The sequence below is a fragment of the Sitophilus oryzae genome, unplaced genomic scaffold, assembly GCF_002938485.1.
Source record: "Sitophilus oryzae breed Bouriz unplaced genomic scaffold, Soryzae_2.0 scaffold_1396_pilon_pilon, whole genome shotgun sequence".
NCBI classification, from domain to species: Eukaryota; Metazoa; Arthropoda; class Insecta; order Coleoptera; family Curculionidae; genus Sitophilus; species Sitophilus oryzae.
The window spans coordinates 482,752-501,063 of record NW_022146055.1 but is presented as its reverse complement, the minus strand read 5'-3'; the positions used below and the strand labels follow the sequence as shown (position 1 = coordinate 501,063).

Sequence of the window (18,312 nt, the reverse complement as noted above, 5' to 3'; positions counted from 1 at the left end):
AAAACCTTAGTTAAAATGAAGTGTTTTCCTTGTCGGGCGTCATTCGGCAGAATAAAGATTATTTTTTAAGGTTTTATATGGGTCAAAACGTTCAAAAAGTTGTGTAAGTTTAAACTTAATTTAAATAATATTTCATAGGAATATATTAATTTGCCGTTAATCTGATTTTATTCTCGAAAACTTGATTTTTTAATTCAATGGGAATATCTTGTAAAATTTCACAATCTTGTAACACACGATTGCCCTTTTTTATAAAAAAAAATATTGTTTTCTGCAAAACTCTGTGGGTAAAACTCTTTCAGCTTTTTTTGTAACCACAAATAATTTCTGTCTGGCAAAACCCAATAACACACACAATAAATGCCCAACTAGAAGTGTTTTTAAAAATGAATTTCAAGCCAGTTCAATGTTTACTAGACCCAGGATTTTTAAGCTAGTTCACCCAATATTCTGCCAGCTTTGTACTTCGTTATAGACGGTTTAAAAACAAACTAAACTAAGTAATTAATTCTGAACAGAACGTAAACCAAGATTTAATTCAAGTTTATATTTTAATGAGCTACTTATTATCGCATAATAAAATTACATTAAGTAAAGTATTATGCTTTGGGCTGTTGTAGTAGAAAGTTTCTCTATTTTATAATGCTAAACGTTGTTAAAGAACGAATTTTTGAAGACTCCTATCTTTTATTTCTAGCTCTCTGTATTTGATAAAAAGCTTGTCAAATATAAAGTGATGACTCTAGCCAGAACAAAAAGATCCGATTTAATATACCGCATGCCGTAAGTAAATCTTGAACTCACCAATTATTTTTATAAAATATTTTGATATTGTCGCGACACTGGTTTATATCTAAAAATATCTTAAATTATAAAATATATTAAATAAAATAATTAGTGAGCAAAGTTTGGAAATGCTAAGACTTGAGTATAGAGAAGGTAAGTACTTACATTAATCCGAACATCGCTGACTACTCGTGTTAAGACTTTAAGTATCTGCCAGACTTTATAACTCAGGACTAACTATGTGACTCTGAGACTATTCAAGACTCTGATCTTCTGTATCCCTCTTGTCATCGCTGATCATGGGCATTTAGGTAATTAAACAGTTTAAGTATAATTATGTATGCTAGAATGAACTAAAACTAAGTTAAATTTATAGGTAATTTTGAGCAATTTTGCTTTTGTATTGTTAAATTTGACATGATTTTTTTTGCTCGCGTTCCTTTTGCTGCTTCAGATCCGTTTATCAGATAATAGTAATTTCGGGTCACTTTAAAATATACTTTATCCAAGACGGCACGAAATAAACTCAACATGCCAAGTGAAAACAAAGTAAAATTGAGACAAAACAATCTGGATAGAAAATGGGAAAAAGAAAAGTTTCGCAAAAACTAGTTTCCAACTTAAAAACTACTTTTCAAGAAAGAAACTCAAAGCGTGATTTGGAAAACGCCAAAATAACAAATGTTTCTTAGGGGATTTTAGTTAAAATGAAGTGTTTTGCTTGCTGAGCATCATTCGGCAGAATAGAGAATATTTTTTAAGATTTCCGATGAGCCAAAACGTTCAAAAAATTGTGTAAGTAAAAAGTAAGTTTAAACTTATTTTAAAAGGTATTTACTAGGAATATATTAATTCATTGTAAATTTGATTTTATTTTTGTAAATTTGAATTTATTGATTCAATTGAAATATCTGTTTATTATACAATTTTGTAACATATCATTGCCGTTTTTTATATAATAGTATTGTTTTCATCTTGTAACTAAATGTTTTAAGGTATTTCACTACTACTGTAACGTATATTCTGTACTTCGTTAGTCTGTTTAAAAACAAACTAAATTAACTAATTAATTCTGAACAGAACTTAAACCATCAGGGTTTAATTAAAGTTTGTATTTAAAGGTCTACTTAATATAGCATAATAAAATTAAATTTAGTAAAGTATTATGCTTTGGGCTGTTGCGTTAGAGAGTTTCTATTTTATAATGGTGAACGATGTTAAAAATAAATTTTTGAAGAACCCTATCTTTAATTTTTAGCTATCTATATTTGATAAAAAGCTTGTTAAATATAAAGTGATGACACTAGCCAGAACAAAAAGATCCGATTTAGTACACCGCATGCCGTAAGTAAATTTTGAACCCACCAATTTTTTTTACAAAATATATTTATATTGTCGCGACCCTGGTTTATTTTTGGGTTTCGATAATAACACCATGTTTGAAAATTATTTATGAATTTTAAGATATTATATATACTGAATAAAATAATTATTGAGAAAAGTTGGGAAATGCCAAGACTTGGCATTTCCAATTCAATGCCAGAAGGTAAGTACTTACATTAATCCAAACATCGCTGCCCAATCGCTGTAGACTTGAACCAGGGGGGTGACAGTAAACCGGAAAATTGGAAACAGTTGTGGCGCGGTTCTACCCATGTTCTACCCAGGCAGAAAGCATGGCCTTCTAGACTGTCCTAGACAAAAATCTGAATATTTCTATATGATTTCTGTCAATTTCTGCTACGGAACATTTTTATGCACGTCGGCGTCCTGTTCTTTTGTCTTTTGTCTGTGTGTCAGCGTCAGCTCCCGAGGCCTCTGGCAAGGTCGGGCGCCATTTTAATTTTGCCGTTTAGATTTGATTGGAAGTTTGTTTCTGATATTTCGGCTGAAATTTATAAGTACAACGATGTTTTTGATATAAAGTTCCTTATTAACACTTTAATAAAGTATATATGATATTAATTACATGAAGAAAATGATGAAATCGACGTTTCTGCGTGTAGTAGGTATGGGCCATATTATATGTAAAAATAGGTAATATATTAACTGTTTTTATATTTTTTAACTTTAAACCCAAGGATCTTGGGATATTCTTTGCCAAGGATTTTTCCGTATCTCTACTTTAATGACTGATCGGTGATTTTGAGCAATTGAAAGCAAGTTATACAAGGTAAATTATGATTATTGAACTATTATTAGCCTACATTAATTTTCTACAAGATGAACAGAAATGCGTAATTACATAGGTATCACATAGGTACCTATTATGTATTTTCATAGCAATAATGCTATAAATCTATGTATGTAGATTATTTTTAAAATACAAATGAGGTATTAGATGTATATGTATCATATTTTTTATTCATTTTATTTTCATTCAAGCCCTGTTTGATTTAATTTACAAAAGTCTTATGTACCAATATTTATGTTTTTTACATATTTTTTTTTATTTTAGGTTTTGTGTGGGTTCCGGTTGCCTTTTTCCTGCTTCCAGTTATTTAGTTTTATGCCCGTGAAGCTGTGAAAACATTTATTTATCTTCAAGTTTCTGTAAGTCAATGCACTGTTACTTTACTAATTCACTTTAACACAGCATCTCTGATATTATTTAAATATTTGATACTGATACAGTAGTTTATTGGATTATAGCTCTTTAATTGTGTTGATTTGCATATTTACATTGTTCTAAATTCCAAATAAATATTTTGAGTAATTTTGTTGTATTATTTACTACTAGAAAGAGTAAAAGTATATTAACCCTCATTTAAACCTCCTGAACAGCCCGCCATTAAAAACCGGAAACGGAAATAAATTTCATAAAATTGAAATTGTCATGTCTATGTCATGTCAAATGTCCCAGCCGCCATATCTGAAAATTAGTTACCCAGGCAGCCACGCTGTTTCCATAATTTAACATTGACTTGACACTTCTTCTTGTATTTATTATTTTATGACTTGAACTATCAGCCAGACTGTAAGACTCAGGACTAACTATATAAATCTGAGACTATCTCAATTCCGATCTTCTGTATCCTCTTTTTGGATCCCTCTTGTCATCGGCTGATCATCTGTAGTTAAACAGTTTAAGGTATAATTCCACTGCCGATGCTCGAGATGAACTTCAACTTTTGATTAATGATGCCCGAGACACGCCCTGTATAATTATATATGATAGACTGGACAAAAATTGTCCAGTCTATCATATATAGAGTCATATTGATATCAAAATCAAATTGTCAATGTCAAAAAACTTTCAAACAGCAATGTTCATCCATATATTGACGTTACTTCAGAAATTATTTGAAAAAAATCGAAATAAAAATTTAATTTCTACACCCTGTACCTCCGAAACTAAGCATTTGCAAAATGTGCTGCCGAAGATTCCGTCGTATACAACTAGTACGAAAATTGGAAAAAGCGGCGCGAAATAAACTCAATATGTCAAATGAAAACGAAGTGAAATTGGGACTAAACAATCTGGAGAGAAAATAGGAAAAAAAGTTTAGTAAAAAGTAGTTTCCAACTGAAAAACTACTTTTCAGGAAAGAAACTAAAAGCGTGCTTTGGGAAACGCCAGAATAACAAATGTTTCTTAGCGAATCTAAGTTAAAATGAAGTGTTTTCCTTGCTAGGCGTTATTCGGCAGAATAGAGAATATTTTTAAGTATTTATATGGGTCAAAACGGTTCAGAAAATTTGTATATGTTTAAACTTAATTTAAAAAGATTTCATAGGAATATATTAGTTTATTGTTAATATATTAGTTTATTGTTCAATTTATCTGATTTTATTCTCCTAATTTGATTTTCTAATTCAATGGGAATATATCTTATTATTTCACAATCTTGTAACATATGAATAGCCTTTTTTTATAAAAGAATATTGTTTTCTGCAAAAATCTGTCTGCAAAATTTTCAGTTTTTGGTAACCACAAATAATTTCTGTTTGGCAAACCCTAATAATATACAGAATATATACCAAACTAGAAGTGTTTAAACTGAATTTTAAACCAGCTCAAAATTGAACCAGGATTTTTAAGCTAGTTCACCCAATATTCTGTCTGTTTTATACTTCGTTATAGTCGGTTTAAAAACAAACTAAACTAACTAATTAATTCTGAACAGAACGTAATCCAGGGTTTAATTAAAGTTTATATTTAAATGTCTACTTAATATATAGTTATTAACGTAATAAGGCCGATAAACAACAAATAACGGCCGGGCTGAAGTTTGTGATCCGAGGCGATAGCCGAGGATCATAAGCAGCCAAGGCCGTTATTTGTTATCGGCCGTGTTGCGTTCTAGATTTTTCGTCATACTGCAGATTTTTTAGAGCAATAAACACTACTATTTAATAACAAATTTTATTGAACAATAACACAAGTAAGGATAAAAAATACATAATGTCTTATACTAAAATTCATTTTTCATGATAATGAACATGGAAATTAAAAGTGCACTTGTTGTTCTTAGAAATCTGTAATCCTTCCCAGGGATTTACAGATTTTATAGAAGAAGATGATGCTACTGAAGAATGGCAAATATTTGTATCCACTAAAGACACATTATTTTTGGAGCTATCATGAAAAAGTTGATTTGTTATTTTCATTCTTTTGGAAACTGATTTTTCTATGTAAGTTTCTGCCACTGTTGAAGACTCCCATCCTCCTAGCTCCTTTAGCGATAGTAAATCACCACCATTTTCGGCGAGCATGGTTGCTGATGATCTACGAAATGAATGCCCTGTATAACGTTCTGGATTCTCCAATTTCAAAAATTTTGCAATTTTCTGCGGTACGCTCCCCGATGGTATGTATACCGACGATTTGCTTAACACACTTGCCTTTCTTGTAACCAATGAAAAATTTTGGATTGTCAAAGTTACGAGGACGCAGGTTGATGTACTTTTGTATAAACCATAGGCATCAAACGGAAGGCCCGTTTTGAAATAAGAAATTTCCTATCTTTCTTATTTTTAGTATTTCTTAATGAGACAAGAATATTTTTCTCCGAATCTTCGAAATCATCAACTGTGAGTGACCAAAGCTCGCTGCGCCTACAAGCTCCAAGAATACCAAGCACCAATACAATTTTTCGAGTAACCAGGTGTAATCATCGGCATCCAGTAGAAAATTATTTATGTCATTCTCCGACAGAACTTTGGCTTTTTTGGTGAATAACCTTCGTTTTTGCGCCTCAGAAACATGAACAGTTTACCAAATCTATGAACAAATATAATTTAGATGAGTATGATTAAATATCGAAGAATATAATGGCTTTTTACCTTGATATGTCGATGTTTTCATATACTCTCAACGCAAGCTTCAGCATGGATATCTTTGTCCACAGTGATGTTGGAGAATACATTTCAGACATTCTTTTAGCATAAGCCAGCAATACCGCTTCATTTACGCTGTTTATACTTCTATCCTGCCGCCACTTCAAAAAATTGTCATATTCCTGCTGATATCTCTCTCTGGTTATAGTCGGAAGTAAATTTTGAGTAGCCGCAGCCGCTTCCTCCTGTATTTCCAACGGAATTTCTCGCGACATCTCGCTATGGTCTATTTTCCCAATTTTTGAAAAGTCCAACTGACAATAAATAGTCATTGTTGCAGGTGACAGACGTTACGATTACCTTAGAAACTTAACGGCCGCCGGCCGTTATGATAACGTCCGGCGGACGTTATATGCATCTTTTCCATTCTGATTTTGCTTATGTTATAATAATATAACAATATAGTATGACGAAAACATAATAAAATTAAATTTAGTGAAGTATTATGCTTTGGGCTGTTGTAGTAGAGAGTTTCTATTTTATAATGCTGAACGTTGTTAAAGAATGAATTTTTGAAGAGCCCTATCTTTTATTTTTAGCTCTCTGTATTTGATAAAAAACTTATCAAATATAAAGTGGTGACTCTAGCCAGAACAAAAAGATCCGATTTGGTATACCGCATACCGTAAGTAAATTTTGAAGCCACCAATTCTTTTTACAAAATATTTTTATATTGTCTCGACTCTGGTTTATTTTTGGGTTTCGATTAAAACATGTTTGAAAAATGTGTTTTTATTAATTTTAAGATATTAAATATATTAAATAAAATAATTATTGAGCATAATTGGGAAATGCCAAGACTTGAGTATACAGAAGGTAAGTACCTACATTAATCCAAACATCGCTGCCCAATCATTCCCATTTCTTTCGCTGCTTCAGATCCGTTTGTCAGATATTAGTAGTTTCCAGTCACTTAAGAAATATACTTTATTCAAGACGGCGGCGGCGGGCGGCGCGAAATAAACTCAATATGTCAAATGAAAACGAAGTGAAATTGGGACTAAACAATCTGGAGAGAAAATGGGAAAAAGAAAAGTTTCGTAAAAAGTAGTTCCAAACTGAAAAACTACTTTTCACGAAAGAAACGCCAGAATAACAAATGTTTCTTAGAAAATCTTAGTTAAAATGAAGTGTTTTCCTTCCTGGCCGTTATTCGGCAGAATAGAGAATATTTTTTAAGATTTCAGATTGACCAATACATTGAAAAAATCGTTTAAAAAACTTTCAAAAAATACATTAATTTATTGTTAATAGTAGATTTTATTTTTGTAAATTTAAAATTTTTATTTCAATGGAAATATCTGTTTATTTCACAATCCTGTAACATTTGATTAACCTATTTTTATACAATAATACTGTTTTGATCTCTCGGTAAAATTATTTTAGCTTTTTTTGTAACCAGAAGTTTTAAGGTAGTTTATCACTACTGTATATTCTGTACTTCGTTAGAGTTGGTTTAAAAACAAACTAAATTAACTAATTAATTCTGAATAGAACGTAAACCAGGGTTTGATTAAAGTTTATATTTAAAGAGCTACTTAATATAGCATAATAAAAAAATTAATTTAGTAAAGTATTATGCTTTGAGCTGTTGTAGTAGAGAGTTGCTATTGTATAATGCTAAAGTTTTTCATGGACGAATTTTTAATGAACCCTCCCTTTTATTTTTAGCTCTCTATATTTGATAAAAAGCTTGTCAAATATAAAGTGGTGACACTAACCAGAACAAAAAGATCTGATTTAGTATACCGCATGCCGTAAGTAAATTATGAACCCACCAGTTCTTTTTACAAAATATTTTTATATTGTCGTAACCCCGTTTTATTTTTGGATTTCGATTAAAACAACATGTTTGAAAAACGAGTATTTATCAATTTTCAGATATATTAAAAAAATAATTATTGAGCGAAGTTTGAAAATACCAAGACTTGAGTATCCAGAAGATAAGTAATTACACTTATCCGAGCATCGCTGAACAACCGCTGTAAGACTTTAATTCTCAGCCAGGCTGTAAGACTGAGGACTAGTTATATGCCCCATGCCTGTAAAAATGTTTTCTGGGGAAAGTTCACATTTCCAGGGAACGTTCCGAGAACTTTCTCTTAAGGTTGGGAAAGTACCCAAAATCAGAGAATGAATTATTTTTTAGATTAAATTCCCCATTCTGTTCGGTTTGTCAGTTAATAGTAGTTTCTGCCCACTGAAAATATATAATTTATTCAAGACGGCGCGAAATAAACTCAACATGTTAAATGAAAACGAAATGAACTTGGGACAAAACAATCTGGATAGAAAATGGGTAAAAGAAAAGTTTCGCAAAAACTAGTTCCCAACTTAAAAACTATTTTTCACGAAAGAAACTCACAGCGTGATTTGGGAAACGCCAGAATAACAAATGTTTCTTAGAAAATCTTAGTTAAAATAAAAAGTTTTCCTTGCTGGCCTTTATTTGGCAGAATAGGGAATATTTTTTAAGATTTCAGATTGGCCAAAACGTTGAAAAAATTGTTAAAAAAAACTTTCAAAAATACATTAATTTATTGTTAATCTGATTTTATTTTTGTAAATTTGAAATTTTTAATTCAATGGAAATATCTGTTTATTTCACAATCCTGTAACATTTGATTAATCTTTTTTATACAATAGTATTGTTTTGATCTCTCTGTAAAATTATTGCAGCTTTTTTGTAACCAGAAGTTTTAAGATAGTTTACCACTACTGTAACGTATATTCTGTACTTCGTTAGAGTTGGTTTAAAAACAGACTAAATTAACTAATTAATTCTGAATAGAACGTAAACCAGGATTTAATTAAAGTTTATATTTAAAGAGCTACCTAGTATAGCATAATAAAAAATTAAATTTAGTAAAGTATTGTGCTTTTTGTTGTAGTAGAGAGTTGCTATTTTATAATGCTGAAAGTTTTTTATGGACGAATTTTTGATGAACCCTCCCTTTTATTTTTAGCTCTCTATTTTTGATAAAAAGCTTGTCAAATATAAAGTGGTGACACTAGCCAGAACAAAAAGATCCGATTTAGTATACCGCATGCCGTAAGTGAATTTTGAACCCACCAATTCTTTTTACAGATTTCTTTTATATTGTCGCGAGCCTGGTTTATTTTTAAATTTCGATTAAAACAACATGTTTGAAAAATAATTATTTATTAATTTTAAGTTATTAAATATATTAAAAAAATTTATTGAGCAAAGCTTGGAAATGCCAGGACTTGAGTATACAGAAGATAAGTACTTACACTTATCCAAACATCACTTACCAATCGCTGTAAGACTCAGGACTAGTGATACCCCGCATGCCGGTGGAAATGTTTTCAGGGAAAAGTTTCTATTTTCAGGGAATTTTCCGGGAACTTTTCCTTAAGGTTGGGAAAGTATCCAAAAACTGGGAACCTATTATTTTTTAAATTAAATTCCCCATTCTGATAGCCAGTCATCAGAACCCAGGATCCCGGTATTATACAATCAGAAAAAAAATACATTGTAAAATGCACAATAAATCACGTTAAAATAATTAACTCGTTCTATGGAATTCGATTTACCTAATTATTTGTTTCATAAAAGATTGCTGATAAAATAATATTGTTTTCTATATTCGTACATAATAAAAATTAAAGCATTCGAAATAAAGTGAATACTATTTTATCGGATATCTAATATTTAGTCCTCTTAAAGTAATTATAACCCTATAAGTTTTAAAAGAACTACGGTCAAAATAAACTGGCATTGCCTTATTGTTTTTGAAAAGTGCTGCTACTCTATTTATTCCAATAACACGTCCTTACAATAAATTTATTTTAAACACGAAAGTATTTTATTTCTATAAGAATTGCTAACAGTTTAAATATATTTCTGGTAGGCTCTTGCCACGTAATTAATTCTCTCCAATAGAAAATCATTCCAGATGGACATCGAAAGATGGTGTTTGGCGAGATTGACGGGATAAGTCCGATCAACCACACATTTTTATATGACTTTGTCGCGTTCCATTATTTTGACAATGGTATTTATTGTGTGTATGACAGTTGTTAGTGACAAAAAGGAGAATTGTATCGTGTACAGGTAATGTGTTGTTTTAGTAGCTGTTTAGAATAATCAACCTAACCTAACCTAACTAAACGTTGCTTTCTTTTTTTAGAATCTCTGTGACCTTTGAAGGAATCTAATAAAGGCCGATCCATTCCAGGACAGTACAAAAACCGTCACTAGACAAAATTCACCGGGATACCCTTGTATCTATTAATTTTTTTTTTATTTTGGAAGACATTCAACACAATTGTATTACCTACTTATCAGCAAAAGATTAATTCCGAAATAAAGTTATTTTACTAATAAATTTGATATTTATTTCATTTAAATTGTTAATGCTGATCCTATTCGATTAAAATCGACTCAAGCTTTAAACAAAGTGATATATTAATAAATCATTAAGCATTGCACTTCAAAATATAAAGAGAAAAACTTGAAATAAAAGAAATGTATTTGAAAAATAAAAGGAAAACACTAATAAACAAATATATATTTCTTTAAATCAAATAGGCAGCATTTTTATTTTAAATCTGATATACCACTAACAATAACAATGATCACGTATGATTTATACAGGGTGAGTTTCCTACGATGTTCTCTATGGGTATCTCGGAAACTACTGGAGATAGAGAGTCGGTTAAAGGGGAAAGAATTGCAGTTTTGTGATAAATATGCGCCTTTCAGATTTTTGAAAAAGTTCATGGCTTACTAGATATTTCGAAAAAAACAAATTTCGGCTATTTTAAAAATTGTACCTAATTCCATTATAAGCTATTTTAGACAAAAAGTTTTCATATAATAGTTGTAGATAATCACCTCCTTAGTGAGACTGTCTTTCGTTTTCTTTTAAAGCCTGTCATTTTTGACACATGACACAAACATATGTTTTTTTAAATGGAAACCATAGTTGGCCATGACTTCATAAAAAGCGCCATTTTTTAAGCTTTTCAGCAATATAAGCTATAATATGTTTTCTTGGAAGAATTACTGAGTTATAGCCAATTCTTATCATTTTTAAACAATTTCACTTAGTTAGCCATGGAAACAAGTTGGTTAGGTAATTGTCATTGCTCTCAGAAATGTGAAGCTGTCAGATCCAAACTTTGTAAATTAAAATAAACGAAAATTGTAAATATGCATTTTTCAAATGAAGAAAAGCGTGTAGATACTCGCGCATCAATACGGGGGGTTATAATGACTTTCATTCTAACCCCCCCCCCCATAATGAAAAAAATGTTAAAAATTATTTATATCTATTTATATCATAATTATGCATACTCAGGGATAGGAAGAGGTAGACAAATTGCATGGGCCTCCTCGATCACCTGACCTATCCATTTTAGATTTTTTATGCGGTATGGTAAACAATAAGGTTTACAAAAGAACTTATGAATTAAGAGAGGCACTCGAAGTGGTGGTACGAGAGAAGTTTAATTAAGTCGACCGGTCCTGAAAGAATACGTAGTAATTCAGTTTTAAAAAGATGCAACTCGAAACAGTGGCGGATTTTTTGAACATTGTCTAAAATAACTTAAAGTGTATGCAGTGACATTATTTTTTTTAAGTTTTAGTTTGTGTAATGTAAATTGTAAGGGACCGTTTAGTAATATATTTTTTATAAGTTATAAATCATAACAGAACAAGAATACCATGCAATCTAATTGAAATTAGCCAAGAAAGATAAGAATTGGCTATAACTAAATTTAACTTTTCTAACATGTCTTGAAAACCGATCTCTAAAAAATGTAACATTCACCGGTCAACGCATCCTCGAAAATGTATGGTCAAGAAAAGTTAAACCAATAATCCTACACGCTTTTGTTCATTTGAAAAATTCATATTTACAATTTTTACTTATTTTAATTTACAAAGTTTGGATGTAACAGCTTTACATTTCTGAGAGCAAACACGATTAAACTTGTTTCCATGGCTGACCAAGTGAAATTGTTTAAAAATGATAAGAACTGGCTATAACTCAGTAATTTTTCGAAGAAAACATATTATAGCTTATATCGCTGAAAAGCTTTAAAAATGGCGCTTTTTATGAAGTCATGACCTACTATGGTTTCCATTTACAAAAACATATGTTTGTGTCATATGTCAAAAATGACAGGCTTTAGAAGAGAACGGAGGACACAGTATCATTAAGGATGTGATTATCTACAACTTTGATCTGAAAACTTTTTGTCTAAAATAGATTATAATGGAATTAGGAATAATTTTTAAAATAGCCGAAATTTGTTTTTTTCGAAATATCTAGTAAGCCATGAACTTTTTCAAAAATCTGAAAGGCACATATTTATGGCCCCACAAAACTGCAATTCTTTCCCTATTTAACCGACTCTCTATCTCCAGTAGTTTCTGAGATACCCATAGAGAACATCGTAGGAAACTCACCCTGTATGTAGGAGTATATGCATAAAATCTCAATAGATTAATTAGTCCTATTAATTCAATTATGACCATTAATGAGGCCAACATATATTTGATTTTATTTGATTCATTAGCATTTTTTTTTAATTTTGCAATGTTTTTTCTCTCAGTGTAGGTTCTAATCCCGGAATTTCAAAACGGGGGAAAATTGTAAACCCTAGTACTAACAGTACTTTTAATATTCTCTTTTTCGGTAGATTTGTCATAAAAATATAATACAGTAACATAGTATATCATTTTTCAGAGTAAATTATGGTGATATGTACGAAATTCGAGTTTCAACTAATTTCCCAGGATCCAAAGCAGTAGGGCCTTTTTTTTACGAAGTACCACAGGCTCTGCAACCATTCAAACTAAAAGTGACAGTTAACAAAGATGATGACGCCTTCTTGATTTACTGGAAAGAGCCTTATGTTCCTTTGACAATAGGCAGATATTATTATCAGGTGAGTTAGAAAATCTTGTTTGAGCATAACAAAACAAAATGAAAATGAATCATCGAAATTAAGTGTCCTTTTTGTTCTAATAATTTACTATTTAGTTTACAATTACTACAATAGAACAAAGTTTAAATAGAAATGCCATTTTCAAATATATCTCTAATTATGTATATTTGCTTATAACTATTTGACAGAGTATTTTATTTTGCGTTATTGGATACTCTAGGTAATTTATAAAGTTCTTACGGAGTTTGAAGTTTATAATTTGACTTTGGTCAATTAAATTTCAATTTTAGTTATATAGTTTAAAACAGTTTTCAACTGCGGGAAAATATACTTTATTTAATGCATTGGCTCAATTAGAACTCAAAACTTTATAAATCATTTTGGAGTGGAGAGATATCTAGAGAATGGCAAGTTTAGAGTGAGGAACAAAATTTGTTTAATTTGAGAGTATTTTATTTAAGAAAATGTTATGTTAAAAACACTACTACTGCATAAACATTATAAATTATCCGAGAAAATGTTTTAAATTGTCAATATGGCTAAAAGTTATTCAAAAGAGGTTCTAAGTACAATGGAGGACTTGAAAATATATGAAAACAATAGTTTCCGATTGCTTGATAAAGATTTTAAAAGCTCTAAAAGACACAAAATACAACTCTCAACTAAAACTTTCAGAAAATTCTGACAAATGTCAAATAAACGTGGCACCACTGGGACCGCTTCCTTGACATTGCCAACACAATGACGGACGGGAAATTTTAAATCACTAGGAAATATAGACTTTATATTTCCTAGTGACACCACTGCACACATTTAATAGCGTCATCGATTACGTGCAACGGTTTTTATTTTGTATGATCTTTACAACCGGCAGAGAGTCCTCGTGGATTTGATGAGTATGTCACCGCAAAAACACTCCGCCCATTCATTACATTGGTAATTTGCAAGTTTCTCAAATTTTTATTAACGGGATGTGTCGTCTATTTTTTTACGAGTAAACGGTAGCTGACCGAGCCTGGAGAACAGTGCAGTCATATCGGCAAAATAGTTGCCAGGCGTGATTTTATCATTTCTTTGTTATTTTTCTTCTTAATTTTTATAAAAATGATGTCTCACTTACATGTAAAAACGTTGAAAAAATTAAACTAATTGGGTATTTCTGAATAGGGACATTTATTTATGTTTACAAATACATATTTTTATAAATATTACATATACTCTTAAATATATTTACACTTTGTCGTTTTCCCTATAAATTCAAAATAGGCGAGTTATTTTACATTGAAAATTTAAAAGATTTTTTTTGCTTAAAAAACTTTTTGGACACCATCCCTTTTGTGGTTTTCCCTTCTTTTATTTAATTTACCACATTATCATTTTACTTTCAATATACGTGGTTTCGATTTATATAGGGTTGTCCGAATTATATCCGGGAAACTTTGACTGTATATTCTGTAGATAAAAACAAGTAGAAAAGTTCGAAAAAAATACAAAAGTTTTTTACTTTTTTATTTTTATCTGCAGAATATGCTGCCGAAGATTTCCGAATACAATTCGGACCACCCTGTATCTACGGAGTTTTCAAGGAACGCTGTAGTGTATATCAAGTATAAAATTACTTCTCTATATAATTTTCGATTTTATCATCTTCTTGTAATAGAAAACTTAGTTTTGTAGATATAAACGAACTAGTTTGAAGCCCCTATTAATTACTCTTAGAACGTTGCTCAGAATATTTTGTTCTTGGAGTACATCCAACAGAGTTATAATGACGAAGTTTGCACTTTCTCGTAATCCCTACATGCCTAAATACATCAAAGTTTCAGGTAAGGCAGAGTTCTCGACACTGGAAATTCTTAAAATTGTTCTCTAACACGCTCTACAAGAGCAACAAACAACTTGCAAAAATTAATTCTAGAGATAGTAGAGAGTTCAAGGTGCCTTAAAGCATATAAATTGACTAGAGTAAGGTAGTAGATAATATAAATTATATTTATTTGCCCACAAGGAAGTTACGTGTTTAGTTATGACATGATCTGGCGTTGAAAAAATAGATTCTTCAAATATTTGAGAAAAATATCGTTTATATTCTATCTATTTTATGTTTTCGTTCTATAGGGCTCGAGATAGAATTTTCTAAGGCGAGAATGCCTTTATTTTCCCTTGGGGATGTAAAATAGGGAGGTCAGATGACAGACTGGACTTTTCACGTCGATTTACGATTATGGTAATCGTTTTGGGATCTTTAGCGAATGGCCAGTAACCTTTTTTTCCGCCAAGATTGAGATGAACGAACGCTACGTTTTATATATTGTGATTCTTGAATTCGATTGTATATTTTTGAAAGAATATACGCCCAGACCAAACAGCTGTAGCATATTTTATCTTTTCTTGCTTGGTTTTGTATTGAAATGAAACAGAATATTAATTTTTATACACAGAGTGAAACAATGATGTGTACTTTTTACATTATTAAGCTTTATTCAGAACTTCGAAACTAGTTGTAGTTTTGTCTATGCTAATTGAAACCCCTATTAGTGGTTTCAATTAGGGTAGTGGTTAATTAGTGGTTTCAATTAACCTACAAGTTTATTACTCTAATTTCAATGTAAGCATTCAAAACGTTAAAATTAGTGGTAGTAATTTTCAATTAGTAAGCTTTAAGCTTCATTCGGAACCTCGAAATCAGTGGAGAAAATTAGTAGTTTCAATTAGCCGTAGAAGTTTGTTCACCTAATTTTAATGTAAGCATTCAGAACGTCATAATTAGTGGTAGTAATTTTCAATTATTGGAAAAAGTTAAGAAACTTTTGACTTTTCCACTAATTATACTTCAAAATTTGCGAGGAACGTCATTTTGGTCTTTGTGTATCACCCGTCAAGAAAAATTGTGGTTGGACATCAAAAGTTTATTGTTTTATAAGCTAAATATTAGGCTGTCTCTATGGATACAACTGACTACCGCAAGCTGTTGCTAGAATATTCTATTAATTTTAGCTGTGTTTTAAACAATGTGAATAATCATAAACTAAAGCATTATTCAGAACCTCGCAATTAGTGGAATAAATTAGTGGTTTCAATTACACTTTATACTTTTTAGTTTACGATCATTCACAATGTCTAAAAACACAATTAAAATTAATAAAATATCCTAGCAACAGCTTGCTTGCAGTAGTCAATTGTATCCGTAGAGAAAGCCAAATTTTGAAGTATAATTAGGAGAAAAGTTAAAAGTGTGTTAACTTTTTCCACTAATTTTTTATTGAAAATTCCTATCACTAATTCAATTAATATTCTGAATGCGTACAATCAAATTACAGGAACAAATTTCTACGCTAACTGAAACCACTAATTTATTCCACTAATTGCGAGGTTCTGAATGAAGCTTTAGAACCTGGAAATTAGTGGTTGAAATTAAAGAAGTTTGTGTCCCTAATTTCAATGTAAAGCTTCATTCAGAACCTCGCAATTAGTGGAATAAATTAGTGGTTTCAATTAACGTAGAAGTATGTTACTTTAATTTCAATGTAAGCATTCAGAACGTCAAAATTAGTGGTAGACATTTTCAATTAGTAGAAAAAGTTATCAAACTTTTGACCTTTCCACTAATTATACTTCAAAATTTGCAAGAAATGTCATTATCTTCCGTCAAGAGAAATTGTGGTTATAAATCGAAAGTTGATCGTTTTATATATTTTTATATATATAAGCTAAATATTAGAGTTTCTCTATGGATACAACTAACTAATGCAAGCTATTGCTAGGATATTCTATTAATTTTAAATGTGTAATTGATATTCTATTAAACATTGTAAATAATAAACTAAAAAGTGTAAAGTGTAATTGAAAACACTAATTGCAATGTTCTGAATGAGGCCTAAGCATTCAGAAAGCCAAAATTAGTGGTAGCAGTTTTCAATTAGTAGAAAAAAGTAACAAACTTTTAACTTTCGCCACTAATTATACTCCAAAAGTTGCGAGTAATGTCATTTTGGCCTTTAATTGTCATCAGTTAAGAGAAAGTGTGGTTAGGAATGAAAAATTTATATTATTCCACTAATTTCGAAGTTCTGAATGAAGCTTTAGTTTTTTTAAATTTTTATTAATTGAACATAAATATGTTTACTAGGTATTTGTGTACCCTGGAAGAGACCTTGAAGCACCGTATGAAAAATATTACGTTACCAGGCCTGTGATGGTGTACAAAGGGGAGAGAGGAGAGTACTCTTTTAGTGTCAATTTTGCTTCAAGTGACAGAAAGCATGTGTCAGCTGTCACCACTCCTGTCTATGCCAATTTGAATGGAGAAGTTTATGAGTTAAATGCCACATTTACTGAAACACCGGATAGGTGATACTCCAATGTTTTATAGTATGTTTTGTTAATGTAAAATAAAGAAATATAATTTGGTTTTTAAGTCGATATGAATATTTTTTTAGCGCATGATATTTAGAATTTGCAAGAACTACAGGGTTGTTCACCACATACGACACGGAGTATTGTAGCTAAACGATTAGTAGGACTATTAAAACTACAATTTAAAAATATTTTTACAACGTACAGAATGTCCCAAATAAATAAAACATATCAAAGTTGCATTTTTTTAAATTGAACATCCTATATATATTATTACATTTTTAGTTTTTACGATTAAAATGAAAGTAAATTTGATTAAGGTTTACCGCATTTTGATATTACCGTAAATATTTCGGTTTTTGTCAAAAAACAGTAATAATTTTAATGCTTCATTTCTCTATGCGTATTTAAGTTTTTAAAACCAAATATTGTACCGAAGTATTTCTATTTACTAAATTTTGTGCTGCAATAATAAAAATTATACTAACTTATACAGAGTGTCAAAAATTTTATTTTAAATAATGACTAGCTTTAAACGGCAATAACTTGTTTAATTTAAACGGAACCCCCTATATATTTTATGAAAATCAGATGCACAATTTAATTGTCTATCAAATTATATTATACCGGTTTTTACCTATATCTTCAAGTTTTCGTTGAAAATGCATTTTCTTATAATTTAGACCTCATTTAACAATATATACCCATGGAATATTGACATTTTAGATTATTTTTGTAACAAACTTTTAAAGAGTACAGATACTAATATTGCCGATATAGTTCGTTTATTTCACTAAAAAATAAAAAAAACTGTTAAAGAGGACCAATTAATATGATTCCAATATTCATACTACATTTAATTGACTGTTGATTAATAATAATTGCTCCAAATACTAAAAAACTGAA

The 18,312-nt window shown here is 30.4% G+C and overlaps 1 protein-coding gene across 3 annotated transcripts in view; it reads left to right on the top strand.

The window, feature by feature from the left end:
• Positions 1 to 17,466, top strand: part of LOC115875802 — a 165,754-nt gene extending 148,288 nt beyond the window's left edge. For 2 of the 3 annotated variants that reach the window (XM_030891314.1, XM_030891312.1), the window contains exons 5-7: positions 698 to 783; positions 12,849 to 13,050; positions 17,180 to 17,466. In XM_030891314.1, the coding sequence (XP_030747174.1) occupies positions 698 to 783; positions 12,849 to 13,050; positions 17,180 to 17,404 (513 nt within the window). In that variant the 3' untranslated portion in view covers positions 17,405 to 17,466. Of the gene's footprint in view, positions 1 to 697; positions 784 to 2,044; positions 2,131 to 12,848; positions 13,051 to 17,179 lie in introns of all 3 variants that reach the window. The other variant, XM_030891313.1, reaches the window with a different exon arrangement.
• Positions 17,467 to 18,312: the final 846 nt, after the last annotated feature.